Source organism: Lathamus discolor, chromosome 3 (genome assembly GCF_037157495.1).
Source record: "Lathamus discolor isolate bLatDis1 chromosome 3, bLatDis1.hap1, whole genome shotgun sequence".
NCBI classification, from domain to species: domain Eukaryota; kingdom Metazoa; phylum Chordata; class Aves; order Psittaciformes; family Psittacidae; genus Lathamus; species Lathamus discolor.
The window spans coordinates 31,269,559-31,288,304 of record NC_088886.1 but is presented as its reverse complement, the minus strand read 5'-3'; the positions used below and the strand labels follow the sequence as shown (position 1 = coordinate 31,288,304).

The window sequence follows — 18,746 nt, the reverse complement described above, 5'->3', positions numbered from 1 at the left end:
CAAAACAATCACAAAGACAAAACAAACAAAACACTGCGTTCTCCCTGCAGCGCCAGCGCCGCTACTTCCTCCATTAGCACAAACCGGCGGCTCCCGCGGGGCCCGGGCGACACTGCCGAACCACCTGCGCCTCAGTACGGGCGGAGGGCCACCCCCCTCACCCACCGAGCCGGCCACCGGCGGCGTGCGCGCGACACCCGGCACCTCCCACTCCCGCCAGCCGCGGCGGGGGGACACGGCTGCGGCGGCAGCACTACCCGCAGGGAACGCCCCGCTTCGCCTGGGGTGAGCTCCCCCCTTGCTGCCCGCAGCGTGGGCAGACCCACTGCTCGCCGCGGAGGGAAGGAGGGGCGGGGCGGTGCCGGAGCGGCCCCCACCCCACGGGGAGCGGGCGGAGGGGGAGGGGGAGTCCGGCAGCGCTCCCCCCCGTGGTGACAGTTTCTAGAAGCACGTCCCGGCGTCCTTTGCGCTCTGAACATGGAGGAGCTGACGGTGGAAGTGCGCGGCTCTAACGGGGCCTTCTACAAGGTATCGGCTCGGGGAGGGTGCGGCGGCGGGCCCGGCGCGGTTCGGGTAGCGCGGGGGGTGGCCGCCCGGCGGCTTCAGCACCTGGGCGCAGGCGGGTGGCCGGCAGCGACGGGGGGGGAGGCCCCTGCGCCGGGCCGCGGAGGAGGGGAAGGTGAGGGGGGGAAGGGCGTTGGGGGAAGGTATCTGGGTTCGGTGGGGGCGGTAGGGGAGAGGGCTACGGAAGGGGGGGCGGGGGGGTGGTGGTTCGCCATGAGTGGAGGTGGCCGAGGGGCGGCGGAGATGGAGAGGGGCGGCGGTGGCTGGGGAAGGTGGGGACGAGGCGGGCTGATAAGGGCTCCTCTCAGGGGAGGTTCGTGTGTCGAAGGGGGGGAGAGCGCTGGCTAGGCCTTGGGAGAGCAGATGCACGGCACCAGGATTCGCTCAGACTTCATTTTGGAAAGTGCGGGTGGGCGTGGGGAGGGTATTTTTGGACGAAGTATGGGCTTTGGGTGGGATGAGCTGAACTGAGCCGAGAATAAGAATAATTCTAAAATATTTTAAATAATTCTTAAAGATTTCGAGTTTATTTATGTCATCAGAAAGCTTCCTTCGCCGTCACCCTTCCTGGAATGTCAGGATGTTACAGGATCAATGCAATATACTCTCAGCTGTTGCCCGTCAGTCATTTTGCCTTAAGCCTGGCTTCAGATATTTAAGAATCCCAGCTCTTTTTATGGCAATAGCCTTCTGTCTTCCTTTCCAGGAAGGCTGATTCCAGACAGTATAGAGAGCATGCAGTGTAGCTATGATTTGGGAGTATTAATCTTGGGACTCTCTCTAGGTATTGTGCCTAACCGCATACACAGTGTGCTATTGCACATGCAGTATTATGCTGGGGGGGCGGGGTAGGGGGTCCTTTTTTTGTTTTCCCTCTTTCTCTGTCTGAATTTCCTATGTGCAGCTGTGGATTTGGCTTGGAAATCATGTGGTAATTGTACAGTATGTAAAGGCAGTTGGTGTTTAAGGGATTGTAACCAGCTGACTTCAGGAGTTAGTTCTTTCAACTGGCTGTCTATTAAAAGATACCAATAAGAGATCCTGTTATGAGGAAAGACTGTAATGGGGTAAGCTATATCCCCTTATGAGGTAAACCTCTCAAGTTTTTACCAAAATCAGGAGATTTTTAATTTTGTAAATAGGATGCATTTTTAATTGGACTTGAAATACCACACAGAAACCACTGTCAGAATCTTTCATATTTAGACTGGGATACTCCAAATAGATTTTTTTTTTTTTTTTTTTTTTTTTTGCCGGCCCATTAGAAAGCCCAGATTTTGGAGGCACTGTTCTTAGCTTTCCATTTTTTACCTTGTGATCTTGGATAACTTCATAAACCGTGGATTACTTGCCTCCTCTGCTTAAGAGGAACATGAGACTAATGGGATTTTCAGAAGGTGTACTGAATTCTTGGACTTCAGGGATCTGTGTGCAGAGAATTTATTACAATAAGCCAAATTTAAAATCTGCAATGATGGTATCTCCATCAAAGTCAGTGAAAATTGTCAGGCTTTGCTCAAGACTATCACGTGGCTTTAGCCCTGTGAGCAGCGACTAACAAAAGCAAAAATTTTACTTAAAAGTGGCATTAATGGCTTTCAGATCAATGAAATGGGGATGAAGTCCAGTGACGGCATCTTCCTGGTGAATAAAGTGAGTTTATAGTGATCGGACCCATAGTGACCAAAGTCCCAATTCAGTAATCCACTGTTAATGTGAAGGGGTAGGGAAAACCCCACAGAACCCTCCAAAAAATTAAAACCTAATAAACCAAACACAATTTCAGAAGGTTATTCTTGTGAGCTACATGCAATGAGTGACTCCATTTTGTGAGTGTTACTGTTGAGGTAGGCAGAGGATATATGCACATTTTGGAACTACATGACACCACTAGTAACTTTCTGTTTAAAGTTTCTGAGGCAAAGGAGGGGTGTGTGTCAGTCTTATTTAGAAAGTACCCTGTTTTGGACATTGATAGCATTGCATTGATAATAGCATTTGTAAGATAACGGGATTTGGTTCATCTCGTCTAAGCCCCATGTCACTGTATAGAAAGAAGGTGGCAGAAGTTTTCTGAAAGCAGAAATTTGTATGATAGGGTGAAATTTGAGGTTTGTCCTCAGAACAGCTTGAATTCAGATTCATTAGCACAGCATACCTCCAAGTAAATGAGATGAGAAGGATCTTGCTATGCCAACAGGGATAAACCCCAGATAATTGTGTAAACAATTGCATGTCAGATTTTTTTAATGAATTATTAATATGATCTGCAATTTAGCTGTGGTAGAATAAATGTAGTTATTAAATCTGCTGGAACATTATAGTGGGATCTTCAGTTACTAGAGACAGGACCATCATAAATTACATTCTTTATAGGTTCTGTTGTTCCTATAATAATTCTTCATTTTAGTAAAACTCAGTTTTAACAGGGAATTCTTTGTATGTGTATTTATAGGTATACACAATAGTTGTTATAAATTAGTAAGGAAAATAATGTTCTTTATTAAAATACATTAAAAATTAAATATATTTTTCATGGTGTGTAAACTGGTGGACAGTAACTGTCATTGTGGCAGACACCCCAGCTTAACCTTTTTATACTCTGTCCTGTACAAAAAATATTATGACCTAAATTTAACCTTTTATTTATAAATCTGCAAGCCAGTTTATGTTTTGGTTTTGGTTTTTTTTTTTTTGGTGGGGGGAATGTTTGTTTGGTTTTGAGGTCTTTTTTTTTTGTTTGTCTGGGGGGTTGTGGTGTTTTGGTTTTGTTTTTTCTTTTCCTTTAAATAAGGAATACAATCCAGAGAACAGGACAGCATTTACCTTGTATTTTATCTCAGGTTTGCAACCAGTATAGGGGAGAGCCTGTGTTTAGCCACTCCCTGCAGCTCAGAAGACTTTGCATATATCAGGTTGAGCACCCACTGCCTTTAGAGAACAGATGGCACTGATGTGGCTCAGAGTGGTTATGGCCTTTTGAAAAAAAGGTGAGGTTTGTGTTGTGGAACAGAGAGGAGAATGGACAGGGTTGATGAACCCTAATAGTTAAGGATTTGTATATATTAAAAGTATGGCTAGGACTTCCTGAGGGCAGAGTGGTTGATGCTTTCTAGGTGAGTGCTAGATTGCAGGTTTTGTTTTTTTTTTATCTTTAGGATTTTAGATATTTTTTAATTATTTTTAGCCATTTCACATTAGGAAGAAATAATATCTGGATTTGTTTGGCCCCTAAGTGGGTTGGAGAAAGTGAAAGTTGAATACTTCCAGCCTTATCTTGACATGACTGCCATGTTTTCAGGATGAGGGTACTCTGTGTCATTAAGATCATTAAGTAATTCGCAGAATCACAGATGGTTGAGGTTGGCAGAGACTGTGGGAGGTCATCCTGTCCCCACTCAAGCAGGGCCACCTAGAACCCGTTGCCCAGGACCATGCCCAGATGGCTTTTGAATATCTGAGGATGGAGACTGCAACCTCCCTGGACAGCCTGCACTCAGTCACCCTCTCAGTAAAAATAAATAGTGTTTCCTGACATTCATACAGGATCTCCTGTATATTTGTGTTCTTCGCCTCTGGTCCTGTCAGTTGTGAAGGGTGTCTGCAGCTCTAGGCAAATTCATACAGGATCTCCTGTGTTTCAGTTTGTGCCCATTGCCTCTGGTCCTGCCAATTGTGAAGGGTGTCTGTGCAGCTCTGGGCAAGAATAAGACAGAAGCTTGTGTTCTGTCCAGTATCTCAGCCTGCATATGCCCACTTGTATGCAGATTAGAACCCTGTTCTGAGCATTATTCGTGGGTTCAGATGTCAGTTTACATGAAGCAGGTTGGGCCTTACAATAAAATGATACCATTGAACACCATATAATGTCCTCTGAAAAATCCAGTGTGTTTTTCATTGGAGGGACTCAGAGGTGCTGAAAACTTGACTTGTGTGTTGCATGCACTTGTATTCTTTCTGTTCTAGAATGGTAGCTGTGTAGATTATGCCAGCACATAAAATACATAAAAATGTGAATATTTTAGTTCACAGGTTCTGAAGTGTTTCCTTCTTGGTATGTTCCTCTTTCAAGAGGTGCAGTTATTCTGATAACAGGACTAACTGAAGTGCTGCTAGTAGGAGTTAGCATCAGTCTCGAGGTAGAGACTAGCCAAAATACTGCTAAGGGAAAATGATGAAAGAGAAGCGTGCAGTGTTTCTCCACGTGTACAGCGTCAAAACATGATGAGCTATTTGGTGTAAGAAAAAGTTTATGCATCCATACGAAAATATAATGGTGTTTTAATTTTTCTTACATTTTTTCATTAGTGACTCTGAAGACAACTTTGAATTCTCCTGAGTGTTTTTTAGCTTGGTGGGTATTAAGATGGGAAACTGTCATTAAGAGTGTAGCTTACACAGCTTTTGTACCCAGTACCCAGTTACTGCACCAGGAAACATGGTAGCTGGAATGACTTTTTTTTTTTTTTTTTTTTTTATTCAAAGATCTTGCTGTCTTACAATGGTCAGCAGTTACTTATTATATCTAGACCTAATGGGTGGGAGATTTCAGATGTTTTAAAGTTGTGCCTGATCTCTTGAAAGTTGTGTAGACTAGTGCAGAAAGTATGCGTAGTCGTTACTACTGTTGCTAAGCTGTTTGCTTGCCCCTTTTTAGGCTGATAAAAGGGAGATGCTACAGGCTGTGATTATTGACTGCTGATGTACATCATCAGTGGAGGGTATCTTTCAGAAGTTTTGCCCTTTGGGAATATGTATGTGAAGAAAGCTGTATAAGTAATGCGAGTCATTTAGGCTTTCATGACTAAGCCTAAACCAGGGGATTCAGCACTGAAGCTCTTACATAACTGTGTGTCGTAAGGACCCTTAAATTTACAAATTATAATTATGGCTGTGTGTGGAAGTAAGCACTAATGTCATAAATTAAACTGTGATTGCTAAAATTGATATAATAGTTCAGGATTTCTTTGTTACCTGATACATATTTGTAATGTGTGTTTTGGCAAGCTAGACCTGCTTTCTTTTATCAGTTCCTTGTATAAGCAGGTGCAGCTAATGACTTGTAATGAAAATAGTACTCTATGAAGTTGTTTTTTTTCCAGTGATTTGATTATTTACAAGCTTCCTGTATTTGCTTTGATTATTATTATTATTACTATTATTTCCTAGGGGAATCAGCATGTGATACATCCCTTAATAATTATTTCATGTGTTTGTTACATGAAGCAGTTATATGACTGTTAATTAAAAATACTAATCTTTCTAACTTCTGAAAGGGGTAAAAGGATTGGTAATTGGATATGGGTTTCTTGACCTTTATATCACTGATTCAGAAACAGTCCATCGTACCAGATGCCAAAGTGTTTACTGTTTGAAATTTGCTTAGTAGTAGGTAAGGTGATCTTAATATAGTTTTTAGCATGCAGGTGTTTGTGACTCAGTGGCTATCCTGGGAAGAATGTTTGCCATTAAACTAACATTTCATTTTTTTGATTCGGCCATCCTACTTTGTGGTCAGATAAGAAAGCAGGATGAAAAGGTAGCTTGGATTGCTTTTGCCTGTTACGTGGATTTTGTGACTCTGCTTGGAACTGGATTTAGAGAGAAAAAAAAGTCTGTGTCTCTCTGCGCACAGAGGCATACAGTTCACTGTAAGGGCATGTCAGTAAGTCTTGATCCGTTTATGTTATCAGCAGATCCTAAACCCATAAGCAAAATCCAGGTAAAAAGGAAAGAGTGAGATGAAGTCTCAACTGTAGTCATTTTGGTCCATTCATAGTTTCCTGTCCTTTTGTTCATACTTAAAGTGGTGTGGCCCTGTGTTAGGTTTGCAAAATCTCTGATCCCAAACCTAGGCAAGAGTCCTAGTGATACGCCCTCATTTTACAGGTGCTGGTGTTGGGAGCCTGGCTTCTGCCAAGTGAGTGGCAGAGACAGGTCTGAACCAAAGTGCCTGGGGAGCCAGCATGACATTAATAGCTTGTAGTACAGTGTAGTGTCTTGCCTGCCTCATGAGCTTGGCTGCAGCAAGCAGGGCATACATGGATTTGCGGAGATCCAGCTCACAGCATAAACCGAATGACTGACACTGATATCTGGACAGTCCAAACTGGAGGTCTGGCAAGGTGAAGTCATGTCAGTTTTTCTTCTCTTCATGCCCTCAACAGTTTTGTATGAGTAAAAACACAGGTTTTGTGTAAGCTTGCTTCCTGGTAAAACACAATTCATCACTGTGGTTTTGATGTCAATGATGTGTTTGGTGGTTTGTTAGCTCTGCCTCGTCACCTCTCTTCGGAATTGAGGATACATGGAATGACGTGTAAGGAACATAGAATATTTCAAACTTAGATATTTGCATTATCTATCTTAGGCAACATTGATAAATTTCAGTAATGGAGTACCTTGTTCATTTGAGCAAAAGTTAAGATGATGCATCATTGCTTAATTTAGTAGAAAATGTTTTGATACAGTATCAGACACGGCTAGCTTTGAGTAAAAATCTGTTTATATAGGTTACCTCACAGATAAAGAACTCCTTCAAAACTCTTAGTTGAAAACTGGGATATTGAGGGGATGTTGTAAATATTGTAAGTCTGCTTGGTATTGCGAGATATCTTAATGTCACAGGTTTTTGTAAAGGCTTTAAAAAAAAAAAAAAAACAAAACCAACCTAAAACCACCAAAAAAGCCAAAATAAAACACAGCCAACCACCAGAAAACAAACAAAAACCAAAACAACAACAACAAAAAAAAAATAACCCAAAACCGAAAAATCCCAACCCATAGACTCTTGGAATACTTTAAAAATTACACTAAATCTCATCCTGACATACATGACATCTATTTCTCTGTTTTTATCTGGGGGTTGTAACAGGTGATAACGTGTATAGTAAAGGTCAGGGTTGTAAGTAGGAAAGTAGTAGGTAGGAATTTTCACTTTCGACAAATGTTTTGATGGTACTTTGGGCATATTTCTTGGCAATAGTGGAACAGTTTCTTATAAAACTATTTAAAGTTTATATTGAATTCTGATTATTTCTAGCTGTCTTAAAAATGAGCCATATAATCTGTAATACCTTATAGACTCCTGTGCTTGAGTTATGGGAAATAAGTTTTCCTACCCACAGCTGTGGAGAAATCAGTTATAGAAGGAAGAATTATACTTGGGATATTTTATGTTACTCTTTCACTATTATTAGTCTCTTCTTTGTGCAATTAGAATGTGATCAGACTTTTTTCAGGGCTCACAAGAACATAATTGTTTGAATTATGTAATTTTATTTAATGCTTTACATATGTCCATTTGTGACCCTGAGTGCATACCTGATAAACACTGGAGTGTTTCTCATACATAAATACTGTGGAGTGAGAGTTTGAGAATGCTAGCTGAAAGCACTATTCAGGTAATTTCAAGCAAGTTACTGCATACAGGTCTGCCAGCCATGAATCTGCATTGTATTCTCATATGGGAAGAGTAGCACGCATGCTGAAAGACTTGTGTGAAGCAGTTCCTGAAACCTACATGATAGTTTAAAATGTACAGGCTATCAGAATTTGTACTTTTGATTTTATTAAGAAGTGTTCAGTGTTTCTGTTTGTGCAGCTGATGATGTGCAGTGTCTGCTGTTCGTATGCTGCTAGTCCTATCTCTGCATTAGTGTTCCGTTTAAGCTTTCCCACTCTTCAGCAGGAAGCTGGCTTGCAATCAGTTGTAAATATTAAACCTGTTTGTACATTAACACTGAAAAGGAGACTTTGTGTAGTAGTGGGCCAGTTGTCTGAAATCTTGGAAAGTCAGTGTGATTGGGATTCTGTTTTTCCACTTCTTTTGGCTTACTAATGAAACTGGCAGCTACTCAGTGTATTCAGGATTTTCTAAATTCTGCAGAGCATTATGTTCTAAATGTTTTTCAGATGGTTTATGGTACCCTATTTTGAATATCTCTTGATTCTGAAGTTCTGTTTTTTTAACAAAGATAACTGAATTCAGATCTGCAGAATAATTTTTTAGCTATTGTAGGCTGACCTTAGAAATGAAATACATATTCTGCCCCCCTGCCGTGTTGAGTACCGTGGGAGCATATAATAACGTAAATAAGACGTAGGATTCAGTGATGAAATCAGCGTAAAGAGGCAAAGACTAATACTGAGTCACAGACTTTTGGAATGCAGATAAATGGTTGTCCATAGTAAGTAGGTAAATCTCCTTCTGTAAATACTGCTTTCTGTTGTTAAGTTGTCATTTGGTGGAATGTTGGACTGTGTGAACTTGTTGCACAGTGCTGTGACTTGGGTGTTTTGTCCCTAGACAGAGTTTGAATGAATTTTAGTAGAGCAACTCTTATTATCTGCACTTTATGCCATGTTAATTCATCCCCATGCTGGAGCATGTTTAAAGAGGACATTAGTATCCTAAATTTAGTAAGAGTTCTATCACTGATGTTAGCTAATATGCTCTTCAGGCAGTAGCATTTTGTAAGTAAGTACTACAGGTAACTTCAGTATTCCTGTCCAATTTACGTGTCCAGAAACTTCCTTGAAATCAAAAAGTTCCTGATGACAGGTGTATTTCAGTTCTTTACCTTTCGAAAAAAGAGGTTTGCTGTGTCCTGCTTTGTTCAGGGTTGCCAGTATGCTTTCTGCTAGAATCATAGAATCAATAGTTAGGGTTGGAAAGGACCTTAAGATCATCTAGTTCCAATGCCCCTGCCATGGTCAGGGACACCTTCCGTTAGACTGTGTCACCCAAGGCTCTGTCCAGCCTGGCCTTGAACACCACCATGGAGGAGCATTCACAGCTTCCCTGGGCAGCCCATTCCAGTGCCTCACCACCCTTACAGTAAAGAGCTTCCTCCTTGTATCCAATCTAAACTTACCCTGTTTTAAGTTTATCACTTTACCCCGTTACCCCTTGTCCTATCACTGCAGTACCTAATGAACAGTCCCTCCCCAGCACCCCTATAGCACCCCTTCAGATACTGGAAGGCTGCTATGAGGACTTGATGCAGCCTTCTCTTCTCCAGACTTCTGTGTTGCTGGCAGGTGGCTTTTGGTGAGCCTCAGAGAGGAGAAAAGCCGGGTTTGAGCAAATGCCTTCACAGCATTTCCTGAGTAGGAGTTGAGATAGAAGGAGATTTGTTTATGTAGGCCCTTTCAACTACCTCTCAGTATGGGGTCCTTTACTGACCATAGTTACATTGAGGGATCTCTTGTGTCAAAATTTATGAGTTGACATATGATACCTCTGTGGGCTGGCTGCTCCTTGCACAGTAGATATATTCTTTGTCCTCCTCAGCTGGCAGTTTCTTAAGTGGGTATAAACCATTCAGCAGATTTCTTGGAACTTCTTTTAACATACCTATGCAACTCTCTTACTCCTTTAAAAGCGCAGGGTCTTCCTTGAGTTCTGCTTGGGCAAAGACCAGGCAGTAGGAAAAGCAGGAGAGATTAGTTTGAAAGATCTTTCCTGTCTCTTTATCTGCATTTATTTATTTATTTTGCAACCTACTTGCCTTCCTTAACCAAGAGATGCAGGAAGTTAATTTCTGTACTGACACTGAAGTACAACTGTATCTGTCAGGTTATTTGTCTTTATTTTTTTGACACCAAGCAGAGCCCCCAGAGACCTCTGTTTTTCAAGAGAAAGTTGGGATTTCCCATCAGTTGTTCCTGAGATCATAATAATGTGACACAAAAACCCCCATGAAATACTGTATTCTCCTTGTTTTCCTGTGAGGTCCTACAGGTATTTGTCCTCATGCTGTCCCCGGTTTGATACTTCAGATATTATAATTGGCTCTGTGGCAGCCTGTATTGCCATATTTTATCCAGACTTGCTGTCATACTGTTCTGAAGGAACCAGAGATTTTTAGGATGTAAGTTTTGTGTTAAAAACACCTATAAAACAAATCGTGCTATGCACAGCAATTTCACATTGTATGGTGAGTTGTACTAATGGCCCTGGGCCTAGATCTCTCTCATTTTTTTCCTATAAAACAGTTGTGCACACCTGTAGATAAAATCATAACTTCTGATAGTGATTTTTCAGTTGTAAATGTGCTGGCTTGATTTGAGCAGTCATTTTAAAAATCCCTGTGCACTAAGAAATGCACAGCATCCCTGTGTATTTCTTCGAACAGCCAGTGAAGAGTATCGGCAGCCTTATGTGAACAGTGGCTTTGTGTCTTGGAACTTTACAGGATTGGAACCATAGCATTAATGGTGGTCTGCTGTTTGGCTTAGGTTCAGGCTGTATTGAAATTGCTGCCTTGTCTTAAATGTGCATGCATTCTTACAACAAAACTTTTTTTGTTTTAGGGATTTATCAAAGATGTTCATGAGGACTCACTCACAGTGGTATTTGAAAACAAGTAAGTATTAAGAAAAATCGTTTGAGTGCTAGGTTTTTATTTTGGTTTTCTGGTTTTGATGGGTTTTTTGGTTTTGACAGCAAGAGGAAGTAGATTTCATAAGAAAGGTACAGTTGTACAGACTCACTGTTCACTATTATAGCTCACAGTCTCCATGAACTCTCTTCTTGAATCACTGTCCAAGAATTCAGCTCATCAGTTACTTAATCCTTTACATTTTCTGGTATTATTACTGATACCTGTATATGTGACAGCGAAATTTAATTAAAAAAATAGTCAGGTGGCAGAGACCTGATACTCTTATACTAAAGCAGAAAAAGGTACAACATACCAAAATACTTATGTTAAACGAACAGTTCTCTACGTGTCTGATCTGAGGAATACTGATCAGTGTTCTCAACCAGTGAGAAACAGAAGTATCCTGACAGTGATTGCTTTTTCTTTTTAACTAAAACATGTGCATATCTAGCCTAAAGATAGATTTTTTTTTTTTTATTTTTTTTTTTGGTGGGAAATGAGTGCTAATCTGGAGAAAGAATTATCCATGAGCCGCTTTTCATTTAATATATAATCACAGCAGTCCTACTAGGAACTTGTAGTGGCAAGCCAAAGATAATCCATGGGCTGATAAAGTATAAATGAATACCTGTTGTTCAGTGTTCAGACTGATAACACCATGGATTACCTAGAAGATTATTTCGGGAGCTACATCCTCTTTCCTGTTTCCCTTTCAGTTGTTAGGTGGAGATCCTAAAAATGCGTCAGCTTTTGATGTGAAAATTGTTACAAAACTCTGCTAGTGCCAAGCTGTAGGTTAGTCTTTGAGCCTTTCTTCAAGAAAGATTGCTGGGTAATAAAGGTAATAGTAGGGAGTGTGTGAGTTTGTGTTTATAAACCGTGTTTTATAATCCTGAATATATAATCCTAGGGGGTGTGTGTGTGTATATATATGTATGCACACACACATACATATATACGTGTGTGTATACATGTATAGATGTACACATCTGTAGATGTATATGCATGTATAGATATCTGTATAGATATCTGTATACACCTATATATATACACACGCATGTATATAAAAATAAGTCCCAGGAGGGGGGAAGTAATCCTAGGGTTTACCCTGTAAATCCAGCCTTTGTTTCTTTCTAACCTGTTTTCTGGCCCTTCTTTAATGAAAAACAGAGAACAAGTTGGCAACCATAATCTGTGCTAACACTTAACTGAGGTTGTTATGGAAGTTTGTTATTACTGTCTCTTAGGTTTTCATACCCCCACCCCAAAATGCAACAAACAAAATTTCATCCCGTCCATGGCCTGAAGAGATATGACAAATCTTCAGTTTTGTGTTCAAATCCATATTGTTTTTCTTCAAGGTAGAAAGCTCTTTGCCCTCAAAGTATATACTTTCACATCAGAAACCAAGTAAGCTAAAAGAAGTGCCTATGGTTCACAGCAGGAATCTAATTGTTTCTAGTGCTTAGTATCCATGTGTTTTACAGAAAGTCTGTCAGAAGCAGGCATGTTCCAAAAACAGTGAGCTACAACGTACATAGTGTTTTGACGAAAAATATATCTTACCAGGAAGTGTGTAAATGTTTCTAGTCAAATTATTCTGTAATGTAAATCTGAAAAATTACTATGTTTACCAAGTTAAATTCATTAAGGCTTTAGCATAACCGAAGCTGGTGAAAGTGCTGTGTCCTGTGTGCATCATTCTGTTAGATAGTGATCAGCACTAACCAAGTTAAAACATCAACTCTGCTAAAGGCAGTCTAAAATGGTCAGTTTGCATTTTCTTCTCTTGTTAACCAGTCTTTAGTTACAACTATTGTAAGGTTGCCAAAGTTGGAGTACTAGCACAGACTGATGATGATTTTGTGGCCATAGCAGTAGTTGATCAAGGACATCTGCCCAGAGGTTCTTTTAAGAGACATTTTTTGCAGGTAAGCAGGTGAGAAGGAGTGCAGAAGCCTCAGGAACTGGAAACTTCTATTACAGTGTAAAACAGAAAAATGGATCTTTAGGTGCAATTTCATATAGACCATGGGAGTTTGAAGCAGCCATATTGAAAGAAAGACCTCTCTTGTAAGAAGCAAGCAGCTCCCTTTTCTGTGTAATTTATGCCAGATATTTGGGATAATCCATTAGGCGTAAGTTCTGTCAGAACCTCTTAGTAGGTAATTTGTAGCCAGTTAGATGTCATTTCTTCAGTTTTGGTCTTTTTTGACATCAAACCTTTGGCTCCTCATATTTGGAGAACTGAGCCTTTTGTCCGCTTTTCCACTATTTTATTAAAAAAACCCAAAACATTTTGCAGCTGATAGGGGTAAGTCATTATTCATCTACTTGTAGTGGATGCATCTCCTTTAGATGATTAGAGATGGAACCAAATTCAGCCTACTACAACTTCAAGCAGATTTTATTGAAGGTACAAAATCTTTTCAATGTCATTGTGGGCAGTTCATAACTTTATTTGCACTCCTATTTGCACCATCTTTAACTACAAGCCACAGTTGAAATTCTCAAGAGAATTTTAAGCAGCTCATTTGAGGTTGCAACATTTTTGATCCTGTTGTTCAGTTATGATTATTACATTCTGCTTCTAAACTGAAGTTTTACGTAACGTCAGTTATGTAAATATAATTGAATAATTAAAGGAATACATTTTGTCAAGTCTTACTATTAGCCGTTGCATCTGTGAGAGTAATAACTTCACAAATGCAGGAAAGGGGAAAGAAAGGGCCAAACCCTGAGGTTTGACCATTACTGTTGCAACAAGGGCAACTGAACTACAGGTGATTTTTGCCAGCCTCGTTCACCATTTCTGAGAAATAGAGTGAGATTTAAATAACCTTTTATGGCCAAAATACCTTCCAACTTCAACAGAAGCTATCCGCAGTCTTCATAGGTTTTTCTTGTTTTTCAAAGTTGCGCTATAGCTAAAAGAAAAATAGTGTATAATGATGGCTAGAGCAAAGCTATATGGATACGTCACATTTTTTATTAAGTGAGGTACTTGAGCATAAGCTGTCTTCAGAGGAAACACAAATGTTTCTGTCCTGTAGAGAACACCCATTGCTCTTAACGCTGAGACTTGTTCCACTAATGTAGGCTGCTATGTCTGTATGTATTGGAAGTAAGCAACACCAATTACTTGCAGTAATCCTTATTTCAGGTTGGTTCTGGATGCTGTCTGTACCTGATGTGAACTTCAAGATCGGCATAAATGCTGGACATCAAAATGCTTTAATAGATATTGTCAAAGTCCCTCAGATACTCTAAATTAGTATGTTTCTTTGGGGGGTGTTTTTTCCCCTGGTTTTATTTTAACCTGTGTAGTCTTTGATGGGTTTCTGACTTCAGAAGTGAGGAACAGCTGATGGTGTCCTGTGACATTTACAGAATAGAAGGAAAAGGAATTACAGGAGAACACAGAGGATGTGAATTGCTCCACTAGTCTTTGCAAAATGTGCCTAAAATACACCCTTCTACAAGTAAAATGCTTTGTAGAGCTAGCTACAGTAAAAGAAATAGCCTTTAGGTACAGGAAGGTAAAATTTAAGTTTTATATGCCTAGTAATAATTGTTACTGATAAGCAGATATAAAGATATGTTTTTAACTGCATCTGGATGCCAGATGCCTCAATATTATAAAAAGTACAGGTTTGTGGGTAGAAATGTAAAATTTTGTTAACAATCAGAATCAGATTGTCGTGACACACTTAAAACATTCATGGTAAGCAGTTGAAATGTTGAAAGGTGAAGAATTGGATGAACCCCGTGCAAAGATACCCTTATGACCTGGGTAAAATGGATGAACCCTTTTGCCTTGCAAAGATAAGCTTATGTCTGTATAAAGGTGTTAAGATTTGAACAGTAGACATGTAAATCATCTAACAATCTTTTTACTAAGGTTTTATGAAAGCTATTTAGTGAACCCAGTCAAGTTAAGAGTTTTCAGTTAATTTAAAAATTTTGTCAATAAATAACTTCCCAGATATTATTTTTGTTGACAGAATTGCTCCTTTGTGTATAAAGCTTGCGTATGAGGAAACAGGCTTGATTATATGGATAGCGTGAGTGAGAACTCTGGGTTCTAAAACAAAAGTGAGAAAATGACCGGAAAAATCAAGAAATAATGCGTAATGTCTCTTCTTCAACTTCCAGTTGGCAACCAGAGCGCCAGGTACCCTTTAATGAAGTCAGATTACCACCACCCCCTGATATCAAGAAAGAAATTGGTGAAGGAGATGAAGTGGAGGTGAGTTTGTCCTAATGAGCTCTCCTGATAGGTAATTGATAGTCCATTAGAGCAGCGATGGCAATTGTAAGTATGTTACCAAAGTAAAGATTTAAAATGGAGCGTGTCTCCAGTAATGGTTCTATTAGTCTGTCAGTGTAGTATCTTTAGTAATTAATGTAAGTTCTGCTTTTTATTTTACTTGTTCTTAAAGTAATGGGCTTATTTAGGATTCCTTTATAGGTACTGGCTAGTTATTTCTTCAACAGTGTAGTACAGGTGCTGGTTTGTTTTGGGTTGTTTTTAATTTTTTTATTTTAAGTACCTGCTATTTGTTGTCCTTGTGAGAGGTTAAATGTAAAGGATTACTTTTTATCTCCTTGCTTCTGCAAAGTTTCTCATTTAGTCTGCATGCAAATTACTTTGGCCTGTTCTATAAGGCCAAGTCTGTAAGGAGAAAATGAAACTTAGTTTCAAAAGTCATCTGTTCTGTATCTGATCTTGCATTAACTTGGTAGAGTTTGTTAAAAATTGAATATGTAGTCATATGGTAACTTAGTTCATTTCAGTAGCCCTAGATATGTCAAGCAAGCAAGGACAAAACAGAAGTCTTAATTGTTGAGTTACTTTTATGTGTGAACCTTCAGTGTGAAGAAGATGTTTGAAGTTAGTGAGGAAGTATTCCAGAATAAGTGTTGAGCCAAGATTTCCTCTAGAAATTTCTGTTGAATTACCAGTAATGTATGCAAATGAAATCTGTCACAATCATCCTCATAGTGCAAAATAATAAAAAGTTATGCGAGAAGCACATGCCTGGGTAATTAATATAAAAGTTAATTTTGTGGAGAATACCATGCCATTTTAATGAAAATTGAACAAGTTGCAATGTTCATTCTTCATTGTTTGTGCTGGCAAAGTGAAATGTATATGTGCTTTCAATGTTTCTTACTGTTTTCATTTTCAGGTTTACTCTCGAGCAAATGACCAAGAGCCCTGTGGCTGGTGGCTGGCAAAAGTTCGAATGATGAAAGGAGAGGTAAATCATTTTAAAACGTACTGATTTCATGCTGTTGTGTTAAATAAAGTAAATATGAAAGGGCTTTGTGGTGAAAGAACTGTGACGGTGGTACTACAAGTACAAAACTGTGACAAAACAGAGTTGTAACCTGAGATCACTTTGCAATGACTGATGCTGCATTACACAGCTGAGAGGTTGTGTTTTTATAGCTGAGCAAGTTGCTTCCGTAATTAGTAGTTTAATTGCTTGGGGGACTGTATGCATGCAGAAGAACAGGGCTTCTAACAAACCTACTTTGTGACTTGAACTTGGTGCTAAAAATTAAGTAAAGCATTGCACTTCACCTGTGGTTGAAGTATTTTTAAACTTCATAAATTAAGCATACTGTAGCTATCTGTGTACTGCTTTTGGTTCTTTTTTGTGTGTTTCTACTGAGTGTAGCGGAAAGACAGTGGTTCGTTGGTTTGCTTTATACGTAGGTCAAAGTTTAAATTTTCCTGTCGAATGTTAGTTGCAGCTGCAGAGTAACTTGTAGATTCAGACACTTAAATAGAGCTATGGCAGTGTCCATAGTCTTATTAAAGCTTTACTTTTTTAAATGACAGCAAGAGTATTTAACTTAATAGTAGGAAAGATACTGTCTTTTGATGCTTTTTCTGTATTAGATTACTAAATTGAAAGTAAACAGAGTTAAGGAAAAAAATGTCCTATTTCTGATACGATTTTAAAAAACTGACAACAAATAGTAGCTGCTTTTGAGTTCTGTAGGGGCAAGGTAAACAGTTATCAGTGTCTTGATCTTGGGATGAACAGCTTGTTAAGACAATGAGAGAAAAGGAGACATTTGGGGCTAATCTGCTTCTCTTGTATGTCACAGGAATGGAATTTTACCATCAGTTACCTTTTGATGCTGCTTATTTCAGAGAAAAGCCTGAAGAGAAATTTTTTTAAATTCTGAATTTAAATTCCATTGTATCCATATCTTAATTTTTGAGTATTTTGATGGGGGGGGGGGGGGAATTGTTCTTAGATGACTGGTGTCTTTATACAGCCTTGCCAAATTATCTGGTTTATGCAATTGTCCCCCCACAAAACCTCTCACAGTTCAATTCTGGCTTCTTTGTACAGTTTTTAACATGGTTCATTGGGGAAAAAATACTCATTTTTTCCCTTCAAATATGAAATTCACAAATAACCCGTATGTCTAATGATTGTTAGGTTTGTGATAGTTCTGATAATCAGAATTATCTAACTATAGCAGCTGATCTTTTTAAGCATATATTGGTAGTTCTCTTAAATTTAGTCTGGTATTTATTTTTCATTATTATTATTGCTTGTCTTGTGATAAGTTTCAAAGCAGCTTTATATGATTAGGATGATAATTGGGGCTCTTAAGCCTGGAGAAAAGAAGCATTGTGGAGACCTCATAGCAGCCTTCCAATATCTGAAGGGGGCCTGCAAGGATGCTGGGGAGGTACTCTTCATCAACCACTGTAACGATAGGACAAGGGGTAATGGGCTTAAATTTAAACAGCAAAAATTCAGATCAGATTTAAGGAATAGATGTAAGTTCTTTACTGTGAGGGTGATGAGGCACTGGAACAAGTTGTCCAAAGAAGTAAGTGGTAAATGCTTCATTCCTGGCAGTGTTCAAGGCCAGGATGGACAGAGCATTGGACAATGTAGTCTAGCGTGAGGTGTCCCTGCCCACGGCAGGGGTGTTAGAATTGGATTATCTTAAGGTCTTTTCCTAATACAAACCACTGTGGTTCTGTGATTCTATACCTAAGCTAAACTTGAACTTAAAATTGGAAAATAGCAGGTGGGAAGGTATGTCTTGACCTTAGTGATTTACTTTTTCCTGATACTTGAGTAAATTGTGTTAACAAAACCAGATCCCAGTTTTCAGGGAGGAAAAGAAGAAAGTACTGCTGTACTCCTAAATTGCATATAGCTGGAAAGGAGAGTAGGACAAGGCTGAATCCCTAATACAAAGCTGGGCTTCGCGGATACTGTGCACACAAGCTTCTTTATGCTTGTGTGTGTTAAATGAAAGTGTAGGAGTAGGTTATCGGTGGCTGTTGAATCTTCTTAATTCTCTTGGCTTCCTCAGTTTGGGATAGTGTGTATCAAAAACATTGACTTTATTTTCATTTTGATCTTACATGATAAACAGGTAGTTTGTTCATTGTATCAATGTATCGGGGTTTGTTGTGGTGCTTTTGGGGGGTTGTGGTTTGTTGGGGGTATTTTGTGGGGGTTTTTTTGTTGTTGTTTTGGTGGTTTTGGGTTTTTGCTTTGTGGTTTTTGTTTTTTTTGGGGGGGTGTTTGAGCTGTTGGCAGAGCAGATATTTCTGTGAAGAACGACTTAAATTTGCTTTTCTATTAGGTATATTTTAGAATTAGAGCTCTAGCAAATACTTTGAACTTTGGAATTTGAACTGGACTAAATTACGAATTTGAAGAGGAATGGGCATGAAGCAAATCAAGGATGCTTTTGTTGGGGACTGAAATTACATTGATACGGTGCTCTGGTCTCACAGAGGTA

General features: G+C 39.5%; 1 protein-coding gene across 3 annotated transcripts in view; it reads left to right on the top strand.

Annotated features, from left to right (window-relative positions):
- Positions 1 to 261: 261 nt before the first annotated feature.
- Positions 262 to 18,746, top strand: part of FXR1 (FMR1 autosomal homolog 1) — a 38,659-nt gene continuing 20,174 nt past the window's right edge. The window contains exons 1-4 of one of the 3 annotated variants that reach the window (XM_065674497.1): positions 262 to 528; positions 10,882 to 10,934; positions 15,108 to 15,201; positions 16,145 to 16,216. In XM_065674497.1, the coding sequence (XP_065530569.1) occupies positions 478 to 528; positions 10,882 to 10,934; positions 15,108 to 15,201; positions 16,145 to 16,216 (270 nt within the window). In that variant the 5' untranslated portion in view covers positions 262 to 477. The remainder of the gene's footprint in view (positions 529 to 10,881; positions 10,935 to 15,107; positions 15,202 to 16,144; positions 16,217 to 18,746) is intronic. The other 2 variants (XM_065674496.1, XM_065674499.1) reach the window with 2 other exon arrangements.